This window comes from Nanorana parkeri, unplaced genomic scaffold (genome assembly GCF_000935625.1).
Source record: "Nanorana parkeri isolate BGI_ZX_2015 unplaced genomic scaffold, ASM93562v1 scaffold460, whole genome shotgun sequence".
Classification (NCBI taxonomy): domain Eukaryota; kingdom Metazoa; phylum Chordata; class Amphibia; order Anura; family Dicroglossidae; genus Nanorana; species Nanorana parkeri.
This window is the reverse complement of record NW_017306728.1, coordinates 462,302-481,261: the sequence shown is the minus strand read 5'-3', so window position 1 is coordinate 481,261 and position 18,960 is coordinate 462,302. Positions and strand designations below refer to the sequence as shown.

General features: G+C 43.6%; 1 protein-coding gene across 1 annotated transcript in view; it reads right to left on the bottom strand.

The window, feature by feature from the left end:
• The window catches only part of TRAPPC12 (trafficking protein particle complex 12), a gene marked incomplete at its 5' end in the record, with an annotated part of 102,482 nt that overhangs the window by 74,552 nt on the left and 8,970 nt on the right, over nucleotides 1-18,960 (bottom strand). The window contains 2 exons of the mRNA XM_018560499.1: nucleotides 2,133-2,271; nucleotides 5,486-5,599. Of these exons, the coding sequence (XP_018416001.1) occupies nucleotides 2,133-2,271; nucleotides 5,486-5,599 (253 nt within the window). The remainder of the gene's footprint in view (nucleotides 1-2,132; nucleotides 2,272-5,485; nucleotides 5,600-18,960) is intronic.

Below are 18,960 nucleotides of genomic sequence, written 5' to 3'. Positions count from 1 at the left end.
TGTTTTATTTGCCTTATCTCTGCTGAAAGACATGAGTGCAGTGAATATATCAACTCCACATTTGTATGGAGTACAGTGTGGCAGCTACCCCTGGGACTAGATATAATATATATTATATAAAAAAATAGATATAAACAACAGTCCCAGGGATATCTACCACGCTCTTTTTGGGTTCTCATCTTGATAAAGATGGACTAAGCTCCGTGAGATTCCAATTTAAATAAGAAAATGCGTAATCAGACATTGTGTGAATAAACACATCATTAGTCCAGAGATATAGACAGATATATAGATAAAGACAGCCAACATATATTCACTTTTCCTGCTTTTTAAAACCAAGTTCGCCCTGTTCCAAGTTTTTGTTTTCTTTGGTCGGTATAAAAGGTGGTATTTGTATGGTGATTTTACTGCTATTAAGAAAACTATGGCATCTTCATTGCTAGAAAAGCACAAGAAAGGCTTCCCATAGAGAGTCACAGATGGTATGTGAGGCTAAAATTAATAAAGACTCCAAAACAAAAAACCCAGACGGAAAATAGTGAATGCACAACACGTTTGCAGCAACAGAAACTCCGAAGTGACCCACAATCTCAACGTCTGCAAACTAAAGAGGACCGACACAGTCTGCCTGTCAAGGTCTTCGCTAGTCCTTTAGGAAAACTGTGGCCAGGAACCCAGAAGGTATACCATTTGTGTGGCCAGAGAGGTAGCCAACCATAGTAAAGACTTTATAGAATAAATTGGTGGATGGGAGATAGCAGGCAAGGTTTGATGCCCCCAGGAAGTGTTGGATCTTGGACTGATCAGTTTCTCCCAGCATCTGGGCACAGTGGGGGTTGTCTGAAAGCTGCATCAGGTTAAACGTGACAGCGGGGTACCATTAGGCTGGTTTCATACCATGTGCACATAGAAAGAAACAAGACAGCTGCAGCCTCCAAGGTTTGTTTATCAAGATCAGGGGGGAATCCGTGCTTGCTGATCAGAGCAGTACAGATGAGACGTCACAACTGTGACATCCGTGTCCATCCAGTTTTTTCCTCCAAATCAGGTCCAGTGAAACAGAACTGGCATTGGGCATCCGATAAAGGTACACATAAAAAAACGGACCCGATCGGACCGCCCATGTGAAAGGTACACAGAATGAAAAAATTATTTGACGCATACAACAGTTCACACATGTGTATATCACCTTTGTATTTAGCTGTTTGCTTTGCGTTCAGCTTTAAAACTTTTGTTGAATTAAAAGGAGAACTATGAGGTGAGTGCTTTTCACTCATCCTCAATGTTCTAGCCGACCTGTGACAATGAAACTGTCACAGGTCGGCTCAGTAGATCGGGAAGTGAGCGAACACATACCGGCGCTCGCTCACTTCTCGATCCTGTCACGGCAGAGAGCTGTGACAGGGTTGGGACTGGACTCTCCCCTCCCCGCTCCGATCCTCCAGTGCTGACTGGCGGAACGGACGGGGGAGGGGGCGGGTACAGCTGGCTGTGCCTCTAGATAGGCAGAGCCAGCTGTCACTCACGCAGCTGGGCGGATCCAGACATAATTGTCGGGATCCGTTTCAGCTGCGGCGTCTCAGTATACCGCGAGCTGCAGCTTGCGGTATACTGAGCTTAGGGTGACGGGAGGACGCTAGTTTGTGTCCTGCCGTTACCCTAAGGAGAACTATGGGGAAAATCCCTAACCCCATAGTTCTCCTTTACCTGTACATTACACAATACGGTTAACCCCTTCCCTGATTGATATATATATACATACATACATACATACATATTATATATACACCGTAGCAGCACACTTATAGCAACATATAAAGGGGGGGTCATTTTCCAGATAAACCGTTAACGATAGCAAACACATCTTCAACTCAACAAGAGTGCCACAAGAGTGCTACTCCTGGTCACATAGTAGCAACTGGGAGCCATTGGGATGGGCTCACAATCGTGGGATTGCTGTGACAGCCAATCACCGTGACCACAGGCCCAGGAAACACTTCTGGCATTAACATTTCTTGAAAGGCTGGCTGGGGACTGGTGGGAATGGGTTAAAAAGAATGTAAAAAAAAAAAAAAAAATAGGACACAAAACACAAAATATGGGCATATTGTCTGAGTCAAATAATGGCTTACCTCTGCGTCCCGGATAAACATGTGGGTAATATTCGTAGTAAAGGTCAGGCTGGTCTAGGTTTTTAAAAGCTTCAAACTCCATTTCGGCATTTTGAAAAAGGCCTAACTTCACCAACAAAGACAGCCGCAGGAACCAGAGCTGGAGCACGCAACACACAAGGTTACTGTTAATTTACTCTAATAGCCCACATCTTAAATAAGCTTAAAACAGAATATCACCAACATCTTTCACTAAAATAGGTTTTAAATAATAATACATACACAAATAAGACTTCTATCTGCAGCTTCTCCCACTGTTTATAGTAGGGATGCACCGATACCGGTTTTCAGTACGGAGTACCAATATTTATATTTTGGTACTCTTCGATACCAAATACCGATACTTCCGGTAGCATGAAGCTGGCTTCCCGTGCAAACAGGAAGCCGGGCAATGTGTCATTACCCGCTGCCCGGCTTCTTGATTGCGCAGGAAGCCAGCCAATCAGCATCGACCCAGCTGTCCGGCCAATCAGGTAGCTGGGCCGCGAGCCATTACCCGCGGCCCGGGTTCCTCAATGGCCGGGAAGCTGGCTCCTTGTTTCCTCACTACACTGCCGGTCAGAGGAAATCTCCCTCCGATCGTAAGTTCCAGTATCTGGGGTAAGTACCGGAGTACTCACCAATACTAGTATCGGTGTATGCCTAGTTTATAGAACAGATGATTGCAAGATCTGGTCATCCAATTACAGATCACCTTACGATAAATGCCTAACTACACACAAAATATGGTTTTTAAAGTTTTGGGTAAGGAAAAGTTTGTACCTCTCTCAGATTTTATTCATTGAGGAATTTCCCTCACTTCCTGCCCCTGTCATTATGACAAGACAGGAGGGGAACTTTCTTAATCAAAGACACAATTAGCAGTAAAAAAACCCTTCATCATAGTGGTGTGGAAAAGGGGTAGAACGTCTAACAAGTTCTTACTGCCTGAAAACCTGCACAGATAGGCAGTAACCATTAGAAGTGCTTCAAATACAAAACTTGACACTGAGTTATTAAACGAAGTAGCTCTAAAAGTTAGTATTTGAAATACAAAAAAAACAATCTTTAGTTGTCACGCAGAAAGGCGCTCAGAATGTGCAAAATAAAAATTTGGAACATGTTCTCGCTGTGAGCCATGGTGCTGCATACAGCCGTAAACAGAAATCAATGGTAAACACCGGTGTGTAAACATATACATGCGCACAGGCGTACAACCCAGAAAGCAGATAGTCTGCATCTGAGGATGTACACTCATGTGCATGCACTTGTTTACGCAAGCACCAACTTACATTACACCCATGTACAACCACCTACAGGCATGTGCACAGCATCTGTGGCTCCCAGGTGAGGAAATACACCGGGCACCCATGGGCATGAACTTTAAAGTGCATCTCTGGACAATAAAAAAAAAAAAAAAAAAAAAAACCTAACCCCCCAACCCAGAACATATTACAAATTTGCTATACACGCACGTGTGCTTTGGTTATTCTTGCTGCAGTACAGGACAATAACTGTTCGTCAGAAATCCAGCAAGTTCCTAACTTCCTTTTTTGGGTAATTTGGACCCATACACTGTGCCTGTAGGTATAGGACTCTTGGGAGATGTAGGTCTGGGGTATACCAAGATCGGTAGGAACTGAGCTTCCAACAGCTGCCCTTCCAATAAATTGACAAACCTTGGGATGAGGTCACATGGAAAAATAAAAGCGGATTCGCGGAACAAGAAAAACTTATGTTGGAACATGCTCTAGAGGGGGGAGAGAAACGTTTGAGGGGTAAATCTGGGCCATGCCAAGACAAATCATTTAATACTTAACTGAATTAAAAAATTAAATTAAAAAGCAACCTCCATATCAACTTTCCTACTGTAGGACCATCCCTCACGTGCTGAGAAAATTTAATTTTAATTTCGGTTGAACCTGTCCATGACCAGCACAGGGTTTTCATCCTCTGCACTTCTATCTTACATTGCCATCTGGAGCATGTACTAGGGGTCAGCAAGCATGGCCAATATTCTCTACAGGTTATCTCCAGATATGTGCTGAATTGGAAATGGAAAATAGAGGTGTAAAAGGATGAGAATAATGAGCTTGTCCCAGGCAGACAGGGCAGTTTAAAAAAGTCAATTTTCTTAATTAATGAAAAATGTCAACACATGAAAAAATGTCAATACATGAAGGACTCCTTTGCACCATATCAGTTGAGCTGCATAGAACAATGCAAGCTCAGTGCAAGGTCACATAGAAAACAATTGTTTTCCCATGTGCCCCGTTCACACATCATAATGCTGTGTTGGGGTGCGGTGCGCTACCTGAAAATGCAGCATGCACTGCGGTGCTAGCGCTTGAATAAAAAAGGGTCATTATAGAACAGTAAGGTTAAAGAGAAAGGAAAAGTAAAGCGTGAGCATTGCACGCCTGTTTTAGAAAGTGGACTTGAAGGTACACTTATCCTTTAAAGTGACACTAAACTCAGGAGTTAAATCTTACAAATACATTCACGTACCTTAACCATTAACAATGTATCCTATTTGTGTATCACTCGGCTGTAGATCCTCAAATCATCTCTGAATTGGTGCTGACACTCTCCTTCCTTCTGGAGGGTGGGTAATTTTGTTCTCAAAGGTCCCCGTGTGTGTTGTAAAGTAGTCACCACTCCAAGCTCGCTCCTGTGATGGACTACAATCTCAATACAAATTAGTAAACTAAACGTGAGATTCTAGTCCATCACAGAAGTGAGTTTGGAGTGGTAGCTACTTTACAACACACACAGGGACCATGGAGAACAAAAGTAGCCCCCCTCCAGAAGGAAGGACAGTGTCAGCACCAATTCAGAGATGATTTGAGGATCTACAGCCGAGTGACACACAAATAAGATGCATTTGTATTAATCGTTAAAAAGGTACTTGAATGTATTTGTAAGATTTAACTCCTGAGTTTAGTGTCACTTTAAAGGGTGCACCTTCAAGTCCACTTTCTAAAACAGGCGTGCAGTGTGTAGGAACAGTGCAATGCGTTACAATGCATCTCACGCTTTACTTTTTCTTTATTTTTTACTTTATCGTCTTATAATGACCCTGTATTCAAGCCCTTGCACCGCAGTGCATGCTGCATTTTTAGGCAGCGCACCCCAACACAGCATTATGATGTGTGAACACAGCACATGGAAAACAATCGTTGAGTTGATTTGAGGAGTGATACACACTAATAAGATACATTTTTGTTAATAGTTAGGATACTTGAATGAATTTTTAAGATTTAACTCCTGAGTTTCGTGTCACTTTAAGGCACAGATAGATGTGATGTTTGAGCATGAAAGAATGGGAAACTCACCTGTAAAGAGTCTGTGGTATGGTTGGTTGGCTGACCGCTCTTTCCATAACCTTGTCCATGGGCTGTCAGAAGCCGTCCACTCAGGTCAACCGCTGCCCGCCAGTTCTTGCTGTTCTGTTGGAGGAAAACAGGTGAAGGTAACTAACAAATGGTGCCAATGAAGTGCTCGGCTGGTTAATGTGCTTGAAGCGGCTCAATCCAGCCATCAGTAATGATGACAAGGTCAGTAAAGATGGCCAGAGAAGCCATAGATGTCATTTGTCAAAGCTGTACGTATAATTAGGCAGTAAGTGAAGCCAAGCATGAGGCTCAGTTTATGGCAAACACGAAGCACTGACAATATTACAAAACAACAAATCCCCCTTTATTTGCAATGATGCTAATGGCACACATTCTATCGTGGGTTAAAATGTTCACAAGCTGCATATATAATTGACAACTTTTTCTGTTTCTTGTGCTTTCTGTATACAAAGGATTGAGGTTACAGAGAAACCCGAGGAACCTAAAAATGTTTTTAAAAATCTGGATTTTAAAACTAGCAAATGTACAACACGCAAAGCATAAAACAAAAGGAAAAATCCCCTCACCTAAACCTAAACCTACCCCATTACGGATTAATTTATAATGGCAAAAAGGAGGATACAATTCCAGAATATTGCAGCTAATGGTCATACTAAATATATACATTGTCCTGCAAATAAATCACAACACAGGAGGTCACTACCGTACCATAGTTGGAAAAGAAAATGGCGCTTATATTGTTTGTGGTCTGTTTTTGTACACTGGCAGCCTATTCAAATGACTGGGCCAACTTAATGCAACACACTTTTATGCACCAGTCATTCAGAATTCATCTTTTACTGAACTGGAAAGACCAAATGCTGACTTATACTGAGGGCCCGCTCACGCCTACCCAATGCAGTGCGTTGCAGTAATCCATAAATTAGTGCATTGTGGTGCTATTCATGGTCAATGACACCCAAACACACTAAGGCAACGCACCTCAGTAACATACTACCAGGCACTGTGGTGTTCTGCATTGGGAAAACTGGAGCATGTCCACATGTCAACACAACTCAATTTGTGTGGTCGATGTTGGTGCGTTGGCAGACCAGTCAAATAAATGGGCTGTCTTAAAGTAGAACTTTGGTTCACTGGATCAGCTTGGTATAATATTTATATATATATATCTATATAGATATATAAAATTCCGAGCGCCAACAATCATCCCGCGTTCAAAGGCTGTTAAATTGCGCTGTTTACATCATATGTTCAGAAAAAAATCACTTCTACTGTCGTGGTAAACAACCTGCTTCCCTATTTATAATGGTCTGGCCCTCTAGCAACTTCAGTGCGAAATTATAGCTAATTTGCCTACAAACGTCATAATAATGGTCATAATAATGTGGCCACTCAGTGTGTGTGTGTGTGTATATATATATATATATATCACCAAGCTGATCCAGTAAACCAAAGTTTTACTTTAAGACAGCCCATTTATTTGACTGGTCTGCCAACGCACAAACATCATGGGGCACCAATCAGCTCCAGATTTTGTCTGCTCCAGTTTTGATAAATTCCCTTTGCAGCATTTCTGCAGATCGCACTGGACGCACTATATATATGAGATAGAGACCTTAGATTGTAAGCTCCATAAAGGGCAGGGACTGCTGTGCATGTAAATTGTTGGCACTACATAAATACCTGTGATAACAATACACTGTGCATACTAGCACAGAATGTCTAAGAGCTCCAAGGGTTCTTTTTTAATAGCTAGCTGTATTTCCACTTTAACCTTTACCTCTTGTTATATTAAGGCTAGGTTCACACCTGCACTGCACAGCCCACGGGACGCACGTCCCGGGTGTCGTGTGGGATCCTGAACGATGTAAGCAGCGATTGCCACGCAGTCCCATTGATTTCAATGGGGTGACATCCGCGCAGCAATCGCAGAAAAATAAAAAGGTACAAGTACTTTTTTTGCGATACACGACTTGCGGCTGTTTTAGCGTGTTCGGAAGCACGGGCGGAAACAGGGCGGGAAACCGTGTGATCCGTCTGGCGCGACTGGGGTGCCATTAGAAAATAATGGCACCCACAGTTCACACCTCGGTGACTCCTGACCGTGCGCCAATCTGCACAGAATCGTGCATGATTGCCGCGTGGGGAGGTGTCGCCTAGGTGTGAACCTAGCCTAACAGTACTCACCTATTATGTGATGTTAAACGTCACTGTACAAAGTGTCACATACAACATATTGATACGTGTTCCTTTGTTGGCTTCTTTTAATTTCTTCTGTTGGCGAGTTCTATACATCCGTTAAAGAAATGTATAGGCTTCTCTACCCAAATGTGATAAGCAAATGCATACTAGGTAAATCTATAAAAAAAGACATTTACCCGTCTACTACCTATAAATAAGATGTATGAAATATTTAGAGTCAAAGCAGGTCCTTGGCTCCAAAAAAAAAAAGAGGAAGACCTTAGGTCTTCAAATATTGTCCTTGCAATCCACTAAATTAAAAAAATAAAATAAAACCAAAAAAAACATAGGTGCCCAATATTGTACCCCAAAAAACACAACACACATTTTCAACAAAAAAAAAAAGTGAGAAATGAAATAACTCTTCTTTTATAGCACGCAGGAACTCAGCATTTTCCACAGACACCGCTAATAGTATCTGTGCGCCATTCCTCCCTAGAAACAAAGACTCAAAGGGGGCCATTAACGCTACATGTGACACCATTAAAGTGATTAAAACGTCCTCCTCCACCAGTTATGACATTCTTCTCCATCATAAATTACACTGCTACAGCACATTGGCACAGCTTTGGAAAAAGCATTTATTAACCCCTGATGGGGATTTTCCTGTCTGCAGAAAAGAGAGCACCAAGCCTCTCCATTATACCATTAAAAGCTTTGTTAGCAGTTGGCTTGAACTGTCCATTGCCTGCTCGGCTCCAACCCAACAATTGACCCTTTTATGTTTGACAGATACATCCGCGGGTGATTAGCAAGCGATCCCGCATAGAAATGTTTTTTTTTTTAAATCTCAAAACCTTTTGGTTCCTGGCAAAATGTATCAACTAGTGCTGGCATTTTTCCAGATTTAAAAGTATATTGTCTCACATTAACGGTGAAGGAAATTTGACGGTCAAAACAATATCCAGACAATAAATGTTTGCACCTTACTGCACAATAATGTTTTAGTTTTCTAGTGAACTCTAAGAGGGTGATGTAAAACATTCCCACCCAGTGTGTAGTTGGGTGAACACCATTCACACGGCATTCCTGCCACTAGATGGAGCAGAGGAGTTTTGCTGCCCTTCAACTTCATCTAGTGCTGAGAATTCTGTGCGAAGGACATTCGCCCAGCTATATGCTATGTAGAACTCTTATACATCAACCCCACCCCAAGGTAGTGTGGCTCTAGGGGTTAACATACACTGCCATTCGCCCAGCTATATGTTGGGCAGAACAATTATACATCCGTCCCCAAAAGGTTATTAGGTATGCACCGATACCGTTTTTTCGGTGTAGGGTACGAATATTGATTTTTTTTTTCGGTACTTGCCGTACTGAATACTGATACCAAAAGTCTCATTAAGGAAGCTGGACGCCGTGTAATGACTCACCACCCAGCTTCCTGATTAGCCAGGGCGGCATAATATGACTCACCACCTGGCTTTCTGATTAGCCGAGAAGCTGTCTCCATGGTCACCATGTAACGAGGAATCGGCTTTCTGGCCAATCAGAAGCCGGGGAGCGGGCGAGTCATTACACGCTGCCTGGCTTCCCGATTTTGTGGTGAAGCTGGCTCCATGCTCTCGTCACCAAGTGCCTGGCTTCCTGAATTGGTCGAGAAGCTGGCCAATCAGGAGGCCAGGTGGCGAGTCACTACCCGCCCCTCGGCTTCCTGATTGGTCAGAAAGCCAGCTCAAGGCTTCCTGGAGATGGCTTCACTGCTAATCGAGCCTCCTGGCTTCCTTAATGGGACTTCCGATACCGGTATTGGAGAGTCCCGAAAAAAAAAAATATATAGTGGTACTAGATACCGAAAAAATGGTATTGGTGCATCCCTAGGGTTAAATACGGAGAGCATTAATGCGAGTACTCTTGATATCGGGACCGATACCGATAGTATCTGTCCATTCCTAGTTAGTATTCTCTATGGGTGAATATGACTCTAGGGGTTAGTATATACACGAGCATTCCCTCAGCTATATACTGGGCAGAACAACTATACATCCACCCCCAAGGGTTTGTATACTCTACAGGCTACTATACACTGGCATTTCCCGAGATATGCGCTGGGCAGAACAATTATACAACTGCCCCCAAGAGTTAGTATACTCATTTAGTAGGACTCTAGGGGTTAGTATACACCAGCATTTGCCCATGTCCTGGGCAGAACCATTATGCATCAGCCCCCAAGGGGTAGTATACTCTGAGTTAGTATGACTCTAGGGGTTATTATGCACAGGAATGTGTGCATTCTGATTTGAGGCTCTGTTGCAAGATTTGCAATGCATTGGATTTGATTGTACTAGACAGTGCTCACTTCTTATTTATTGTTATATTTGCCATGCATTGCTGTTCTTTCTATATACAAGTTGTGTAATGTAATGTGAACACATCTCAATCACATCTATAACACAGTGGGGGGAATTTATCAAAACTGGAGCAGACAAAATCTAGAGCAGATGTGCATGACAACCAATCAGCTTCTCCCTTCAGTTGTTCAGTTAAGATTGTAAAATGAAAGAGAGACACTGATTGGTTGCTGTGCACAGCTACTCCAGATTTTGTCTGCTCCAGTTTTGACAAATTCTCTTCAATCTGGTTTTCCTTAAAAGCATCAAAAAACATGCAGCACTTCCTTCCGAGTCCAGCGCTTGCATACACCAACTTTATGTCGTGTCATACACAGTAAAAGAAAGCCAGTTTGAAGTCTGCCCATCCTTGTTTGAAGTACACATTATCTGAGGTCTACATTATACTAGGTCAGCTCACATATGTAAAATCACAATCGCTTCACCAGAAGGCTCGTGATCTCTACAATAAAAAGTAAATCCACCCAAGACAGATTTAAATTTGGACTGTAGGGTGGTAGGTCAGTCATCAATAGACTTTATATATCTCCCAAAAGTACTTGATCTCTTCATTCAAGTTTCCATCCTGGCCCATGTGCTGCAGCCATTCAAAAGGCGATGCACTGTCTTATATGGCTTCCCACAGAAGGAGTCTCACTTGTTTAGCTTCTTGATGGTTATGGAAGAGCTAAGAACTGTGTTGAGGATATCTCGGTTATCAAGAGATCTAAGAATCCAGACGATTCATGCCAAATTAACCCACCAAATACTGACATTTTATTTTTGAGTAAAATTACAGTGTTCCGCTTTAACGTGGACCTTCCGTATAAGCAGCAGACCGCATTGAATCCCTACAAAGCAAATTCTAAGAAGCATAGGTCTTTGCCAGGAATCCTGGTGACATCTGATGTCCATGTTATTAACCCCAAGTGAAGTGCTGGTGTCAACAGGCAAAGCAAAGACTTTTAAAGTGACATTAAAGTCACATTTCTTCCCCCCTGCTGCTTTAAGGACTTACCTTAAATGATGCCTCTTGATCCGATCATCTTCTTTCCAGTAGTTTTCAGGAGCCCCTCCAGCGCTGGTCCTGGTCTCTGATGCAGCGCTGACTGCTGTGTCTGTGCCCCACAGTGTCTGTTCACGTGCACGGCCTGTGCTGCGTGCACTGACTTACACTGTGTCTCTCCTCTTCCTACAGCCGAAGAGCTCTACTGGGCATGCGCCCGCCACAAGATCCTTTGCGGCCACCCGAGATCTTCAGACGGGATCATGCGGCAGAGACACAGTAAGTAATTACCTTTTTGGTAACTTTTTTCTTTTTATGTTTTTGCATACATCTCCTGCTTGCTAGGTTTAATTCTACTTTAAGCAACCGTTGGCCAGGGTGGTTGGGATGGTGTTCAGACAGCTGTATACAGGACCAAGTTAGGGCACGTGCTGTCAAAGCAGAGTAAACAGAATAAGGGGACAGTGCCCACTCATAGGTGTAAACACTTTTTTTTTTTTATAATAATGGGAGTAAAATAATCTAACAAAAAACTACTCACATTTTGATGAGCAATTAATAGCATATGGCTGTCAAAGGTAACCAGAAATCTGATGCACGTTTTCAGGGTAGATTCCCCCTTCCTCAGAGCTAATGCTGTCAAAGCAGAGGTTAAGGTAGGCAACAGACAAGCAAAGGACAGACCCTAGCAGACAACCTGGGGTTATACTCAGCATGAATAGTGAATAGAAGATCAGAGTACCGATACACCACAAAGACCCAAGAGGAACAATTTCGGTTTAAGGCCTCGTTCACACCTGAACGTTTTGTAGCGCGTTCTACGCTCGACGAACGCTCTACAAAACGCTCAAACATCTAAATCCCATTGTATTCAATGGGTCTGGTTCACACCTTGGCGTATTTCAGCCCATCCCTAACACGCTACAAAACGGCCCACGCCTGAAAAGGTACATGTACTACTTTGGGCCGTTTTTGTTGCGCGTTTCCATTGGGATACAGCCAAGTAGCCCTATGAAACGCGCGTTTGTCGCGCAATTTTTTTTTACAGCGAATCGCAGTAAAAAAAAAACGTGCGACAGACGCGCATATGCAATACGCCTAGGTGTGAACCAGGCCTTAGTGCTGCAAAAATAATTTAAATGTTTTTTGACACAACATTACAAGAAGGCAACGTTTCTTTTTTAATGGACAGCCCCTGCGGCACATGCCATAAAAAAACCTACCTTGCTGGGAATAGAAGACGCCTGTATTGGTGGCAGTCTTTGGTTTCCTACATACCTTTAAATCTGTCCACCCCTGCATTACTTATACTCCGCAGATGAGGATGTAACAAAATCTAATGCAGAATATTGGCAGGTCAGTCTTCAAAAAACACATTTCACTTTGTGGAGGATCAGGTTCAATTAGTTCACCAATGTGGTTTAATAACTTTATTTGATAAGCGAGATCTTCTTAGCCCAAATGACAGCAAGCCTAATAAGGCCAAACGGAAGAGTCAAAGTAACACGCCAAATATAATGACGGCTGTATTTCAACACACACTCAGGAAAATGCTGTAGCTGCCTCCAGATTATGAATGAGCGCATAAAACGCAGCGGGACTCTGTGCACACTAGACAAGAGGGGGGAACAAAAAAATAGGGCGCAGAACAAATAAATAGATGATGTTTATTCACAGCAGTGAGCCTCACTCTAATACAGTAAACATGAAATTCAGGTCACTGTATACCCAGATGCACTCACGACTCAAAGCAGCATTTTTAATATTTCATGGCTCGGTGTTTACCGAGAGAAGACGCAACACATCGAGCTCTATACACTGCAGAGGAGCAGGAAGCCAGGAACACATACTGGAGGTTACAGGTTCTATGCATTCATATTTTATGAAAAGAACAAATAATAGGGAGACGCAAGAGCGCCAGTGGATTTATAAGGAGATAAACAATTGCCTTTACCTCAAGGCTGAGTGATTGGAGGATACATCTACTATATTCTCTAAACGATTTCCTTCTTGAGCCCTAGTGTGAAGGAATGGTAAACCCTTACCACATGCATCTCAAAACACATCACAGATGCTAGTCATTTCCCCACATGAGCTATGTCGCATTTGATGTGCTTCCAAGTTTGACACCTGCATAAGAAAACCGTAAAAGTGTCCAACATAGAAAAATACTTTGATGTGATGGACTAGTTTGTTACTTTCATGCTTTAAAGCCCAACTCCAGCTTCCCAAGAAATTCAAAACATTCATTTGCCAGCCGTTCAGAAAATGAAAAAAAAGCCAATTTCACCCTACTGTATCTCAGGTGCTGTCCCTCGAAGGCTCATTGCTCTGCAATCCAGCACTACTACTCTTTCAGGAGAAAAGACACCCAGAGTTATTCAATGACTTCCTGTGAGCCCAGGGTGTCAAGGACATACCCCTTGGGGGCTTGTCACCAGACCACCCTGGACTTCCAGGAGAATACTGCAGAGAGTGGCACCAGGACATTGGGAGTCATCACTCTCTGCTGTATTCAGAACCCATTAATCACCAGAGGGAGAAAAGGAGAAAGAACTTGTGACGTCATGTGACCAGATTGTGGAACTGAAAAAGAACCGATGCAGTGCATCTAGGAAAAAAAAAAAAAAAAAAACACCAAGAAACAAAAAAGAAGAAGGAGCACAGATGGCTCAAAGGGAATGAAGTCTGAGAAAAAATAACTATAAAAGTAGGGCATTGTCCTTTAACGATGCAAAACATGAGCAGTACTTTGCATTTGAATTTAAAGATTACCTGGTGAAGTTGAACTGGCCATATACCATATAGGGATGCACCGGTGCTAGTATCAGTGCCGACACCGAGTATTTGGGAGAGTACTCGTATTCGCCCAAATGCTCCCGATGCCTGGCCCGATAACAGAACTTCCGGTATCAGGAAGCTGGGCGGCGAGTCATTACACACTATCCGGCTTCCTGATTGGCCGGGAAGCCGGCTCCATTACTTGGTGACAAGGGAGCATGGAACCAGCTTCCTGGCCAATCAGGAAGCTGGGGCAGTGTGTAAGGAGTTGCCGCCCAGCTTGCAGATTGTTTGGGAAGTTGGCCAATTAGGAAGCTGGGAGGCGAGTCATTACCTGCGCCCCAGCTTCCTGATTGGCCAAAAAGCTGGCTCCATGCTCCCTTATCACCTGGTGACGAGGGAACATGGAGTCTGCATCCCAGGCAAGGAAGCCAGGAGTCGTGTAATGACTCGCAGCCCTCGGGTTCCTGATTGTTCAGGAAGCTGGCCAATCAGGAAGCCAGGCGATGAGTCATTGTCCACCCCCTGGCTTCAAAATTGGCAAGAAAGCGGTCTTCATGCTTCCTCTTTACTTTGTGACTAGGGAGCATGGAGACGGCTTCCCGGGAAGCTGCGCGGCGAGTCATTACATGCCGCCCGGCTTCCATAATGGGACTTCCCGTATCGGTATTTGCGAGTGCCAAAAAAAAAAAGCCGGTACTGGATCATCCTTAGTTGTATGCATTGTACTCCCTTCTTTTAAGTGATACTAGACTCAGGAGTTAAATCTTAAATATACATTCAAGTACCCCAACTATTAACATAATGTATCTTATTTGTGTATCACTCGGCTGTAGGTCCTCAAATCATCTCTGAATTGGTGCTGACACTGTCCTTCCTTCTGGTGGGTGGCAACTTTTGTGCCCCATGGTCCCCGTGTGCGATATAAAGTAGTCACCACTCCAAGCTCACTCTTGTGATGGACTACAATCTAGGGCTGAAACAATTAATCAATTTAATCAATAATAAATCAATAATGAGAATTGTTGTCATTTTCGATTAGTTGGTCTGAATCCCCTGCTTCTCTCCTCTGTGATGGGAGCCGGTGTTTCATTGGCTATGTGTCCCCTTCGATCTCCACTGCTCCCAGCAGGGATTGGAAGGGAGATAGACCCCTGCAACCAGTGCCCAGCGGTAAGAGGTCCCCCAAACCAGCCAGCCCCCCCAACACACACCGCATCAACTCTGCTTCCTCCGCTCTGCAGTAGGGAATAAACATATATTTTTCCAGAGCTGATATCTATTTTTTTACTATACTGGGAGCGGCAGATCCCGGGGACCACACAGGCATGCAGGTCCCACTCCCAGTATACTTGTGGTCTCCAGAGGACCACAAGTCCCAGCATGACTGTGAGGTCACCTGGGGACTTCTAGTCTCAGTATGCCTGTAAGGTCACCAGGGACTACAAGTGCAAGCATGTATGTGTGGTTTCCCAGGGTATGCAGGTCCTACTACACTTGTGGTCTCCAGAGGAACACAAGTCCCAGCATGCCTGTGAGGTCACCAAGGGGGGACTGCTAGACTAGTGTAGAAGGGATTAGGGAATAACCTTTTCTTTTATCTTGATTAAAAGATCCAAGTACTACAATTTTGATGATCAATTATTCAGCTTGTGCAGCTCTACCTTGTGTCTGCCTGACTGGCTGTGCTCTCTGCGCGCCTCTGCCTCCATCTCCTTCTCCTCCGTGCCTGTAGGAATTATGTGACAGGCAGCAGGTAAGCGCGATCATTCTGCAGAGGAGGCAGCACACAGGCTGGAGACCTGCTACAGGACATCAGGCTGGCTGCTCTACCTTGAATATAGTGACAGGCAGTAGGGAAAGATCACTCTGCAGGAGGAGAAGGCACCCAGGACACAGGCTGGAGACCCGCTTCTACAAGACACATGCAGCTCTCCATCGGCAATATCAGGAAGAAGAATACTGATTATTGCACACATTGTGATTATCCACCATAATAATCGGCTGTGCAGATAATCGGTCAACCCCTACTTGCAGCTTTCTCCACCCCGCTGCATGCTGTGGTCTGTCCCCCCCCCATCCCCACTGCTCTCCCCTGCGTGTACCGCAGAGACAGCGGGGATCGGAGGGGACACAGAGCCAATCCACCTGCCAACGCCTAGCGGGGAGGAAAGAGCAGTGACAGGGCCAAGTAAGGAGCGGGGCGATCAGCAAAATATGTTAAATATTCCCTAAATTTTCAAACATTACAGTGATTGGTACCGATCACTACAATGTTTGTAAATAACGGAGGGCATACTATTCAGATGCTAACAATGTTTGTTTTATGTACATCTATTATTGGGGTGGACATTGAGTGTTTTGCAGCTTAGATTTATTGACCCCTGCGGCGAGTTTGATTGTTATTATAGTATTTGGATAATGTATCCCCAATTATGAATGAACAGGAAGTGCTCTACATCACTTCCTGTTCATTCATGATAGTAAACAGATACTGTGTCCACAATCGCCTCGATTTATGAATGAACAGGAAGCCTCTGTACTGAGTACTGGGGCTGCAGAAAAAGATTGGAGGACTCAATTTTTTATTTTTTTTCAAAAGGAAAAATATCAGCGGTTTGTTTAGACCCCCAATATTCCCCCAAAGCCCCTAACAGTAATCGCCTCTCACCCGAAGTGCGATTGCCTGCCCTGGAACGTGCAGTATTGCAATGCTGTGCGTTCCGGTGCAATGCAATTGCAAAAAATTGTGTGTACAGTTTTATTCTGAAATAAACTTTGTTTTGTAACACTGCATTGGTGTATTTTATTTTAAATGAAGGATTTTATTTCAGTTTTTTTTAAATCTCATTAATTGAAAAAAATAATCAGCAAATGAAACGATTATAAAAATAGTTGCAGCTCTTCTACAAGCTCATGTTTAGTTTACTAATTTGTATTGAGAATGTAGTCCATCACAGGAGCGAGCTTGGAGTGGTGACTACTTTACAACACACACAAGGACCATGGGGAACAAAAAGTAGTCACCCTCCAGAAGGAAGGACAAAGTCAGCACCAATTCAGAGATGATTGGAGGATCTACAGCCGAGTGATACACAAATAAGATACATTATTGTTAATAGTTGAGGTACTTGAATGTATTTTTAAGATTTAACTCCTGCGTTTAATGTCACTTTAAGGTAAACCGCTCACTCGTCTGCCCTCAATATGGCAGAGTCACCTTTCTCAGCATTATTAACACACAGTGCCACTACATCCACTACATATAACGTATAGCCACTGTCACCATTACAGAAAATGCCCAATGGGGCTTTCCACACCATCTGCCCAGTCTTGTAGTACTCAAAACTCTGCCAATCAATGTTTTCCATGTGCTCAGCCCAGCCCTGTCCTGCTTGACTGACCATCCAAGATTGGATTATGACATTAGCAGACGCAATGACCACTCCCTTTGTTTATATTATGCCTTCTGGACACTGAGATTGTTTCTTTAGATTTGGCTTTATGTCTGCAGCAAGTAGAAGCACTTAAAGAACTCTGGAGTAAGCAAAAAAATATATCTAAAATGTATCTAAATACAAGAGCCATGTGTATTCTGACTTGAATCTTGCTGTGCTTTGTGTATTTCATCCAGATCTGTGCAGTGATCCAGTGTGACACTTTTCCTCTGTGCAGGAACTTCCTGTAATAAGGATCGGTCACCGCTGCTCTCTCTCCTTGTGCAGGGCAAGTGGTCTTGTATCCGCCCCCTCCTGTAGCTATCATCAGCTTGTGGTGGGTGGAGCCTGCTGGGCCCCTCCCCACAGCTCTGCTCCCTATACAACCTATATGCAGCACAGTGATGATGTGACTGCTACAAGGAAACATCTAGGTCTGCATAGACCTTTATTGCACACAAAGGTGATTTAATCTGCTTCCTTTGTGGCTATTGAGGAATAAAAGTAAATGAAAGTTTTTGTGCTTGGAGTTTAGCTTTAAAGTCGGCCTTTCCTAAACCAGGACAATGTGGACTGGTAATACATAAGAAAATTCATAAATAAAAGGTTACCTTCAATAAAATACATAAACAAGTCAAAATGAACAGAAGATTCAGAGATAACAGAAACTAAATGTATTTGCACATCTTGACATTTCTGTAAATACTTGACCGGTTTCCACATCCTGACCCTTCCACCTGAACAACAAGGACACTCAGCACATTACAGGACTAATTGGAAGACACGGAAGAGACCTCAATGAGTCAAATATACAGGGCTTGAAAAATCCACTCATCCTCTCGTCTGTTAACAAGAGGAGGCCGGAGCCGGATGAGTAGCTTCCCGGCCGGCCAGGAGCTTCTTTGATGGCTGTTTACATTCAAGTGATCAGGTATCTCTAGAGACGCCTGATCGCTTGCAATTGTTTGCGGTTTTACCCCCCGCAGCCGCTGCCGATCCCGAGATCCGCTGTGCCCGATGTGGCCGGGACCGGCACGGCTGCTCTGTGACAGGAGATCCAAGGGAGATCAGTACACAATCTCCCTCTGATCTTCTCTCAGTCACCGAATGCAGGAAGTGATGTATATTACATCACTTCCGCATTCAGATGTCACTCTCCAGCTTCAGAAGCTGGTGAAGCAGGTCTCTGCCCATAAAGAGGACATGTCATGTAAATTGGCTATCACATAGGGAGCCTCTTAACTCCCTATGCGATAGCAATAAAGTTAAGTGTAAAAAAAAAAAAATTAAGGGGAATAAAAAATAAAAAAAAAAAAACCAAACCATTTTTGTTTTTCAAGTCCCCTGCCCTCTCCCCCCCCCAAACACACACGAACATGCGTCGGGTGCACCTACGTGCGAAAACGATGGTTGCGCATATTGTTCCGCACATTACAGTGAACGTTGGAGTGAGAGCAATCATTTTAGGGCCATTAATTACCGATGACACTAAACTGATGAGCAGTAAAAGCGTTTAAAGAGTCACCTACAGCCAATTGTCGTGGTCGTTTTTTGCGATTTTGCTGGTGCGCGCAATTTTAAGGCTTGACATGTTTAGTGTCTATTCAGGCTATAGTCCGGTCATGCTGACTGGTGACATTTTTGACTTTTTCAAGACCT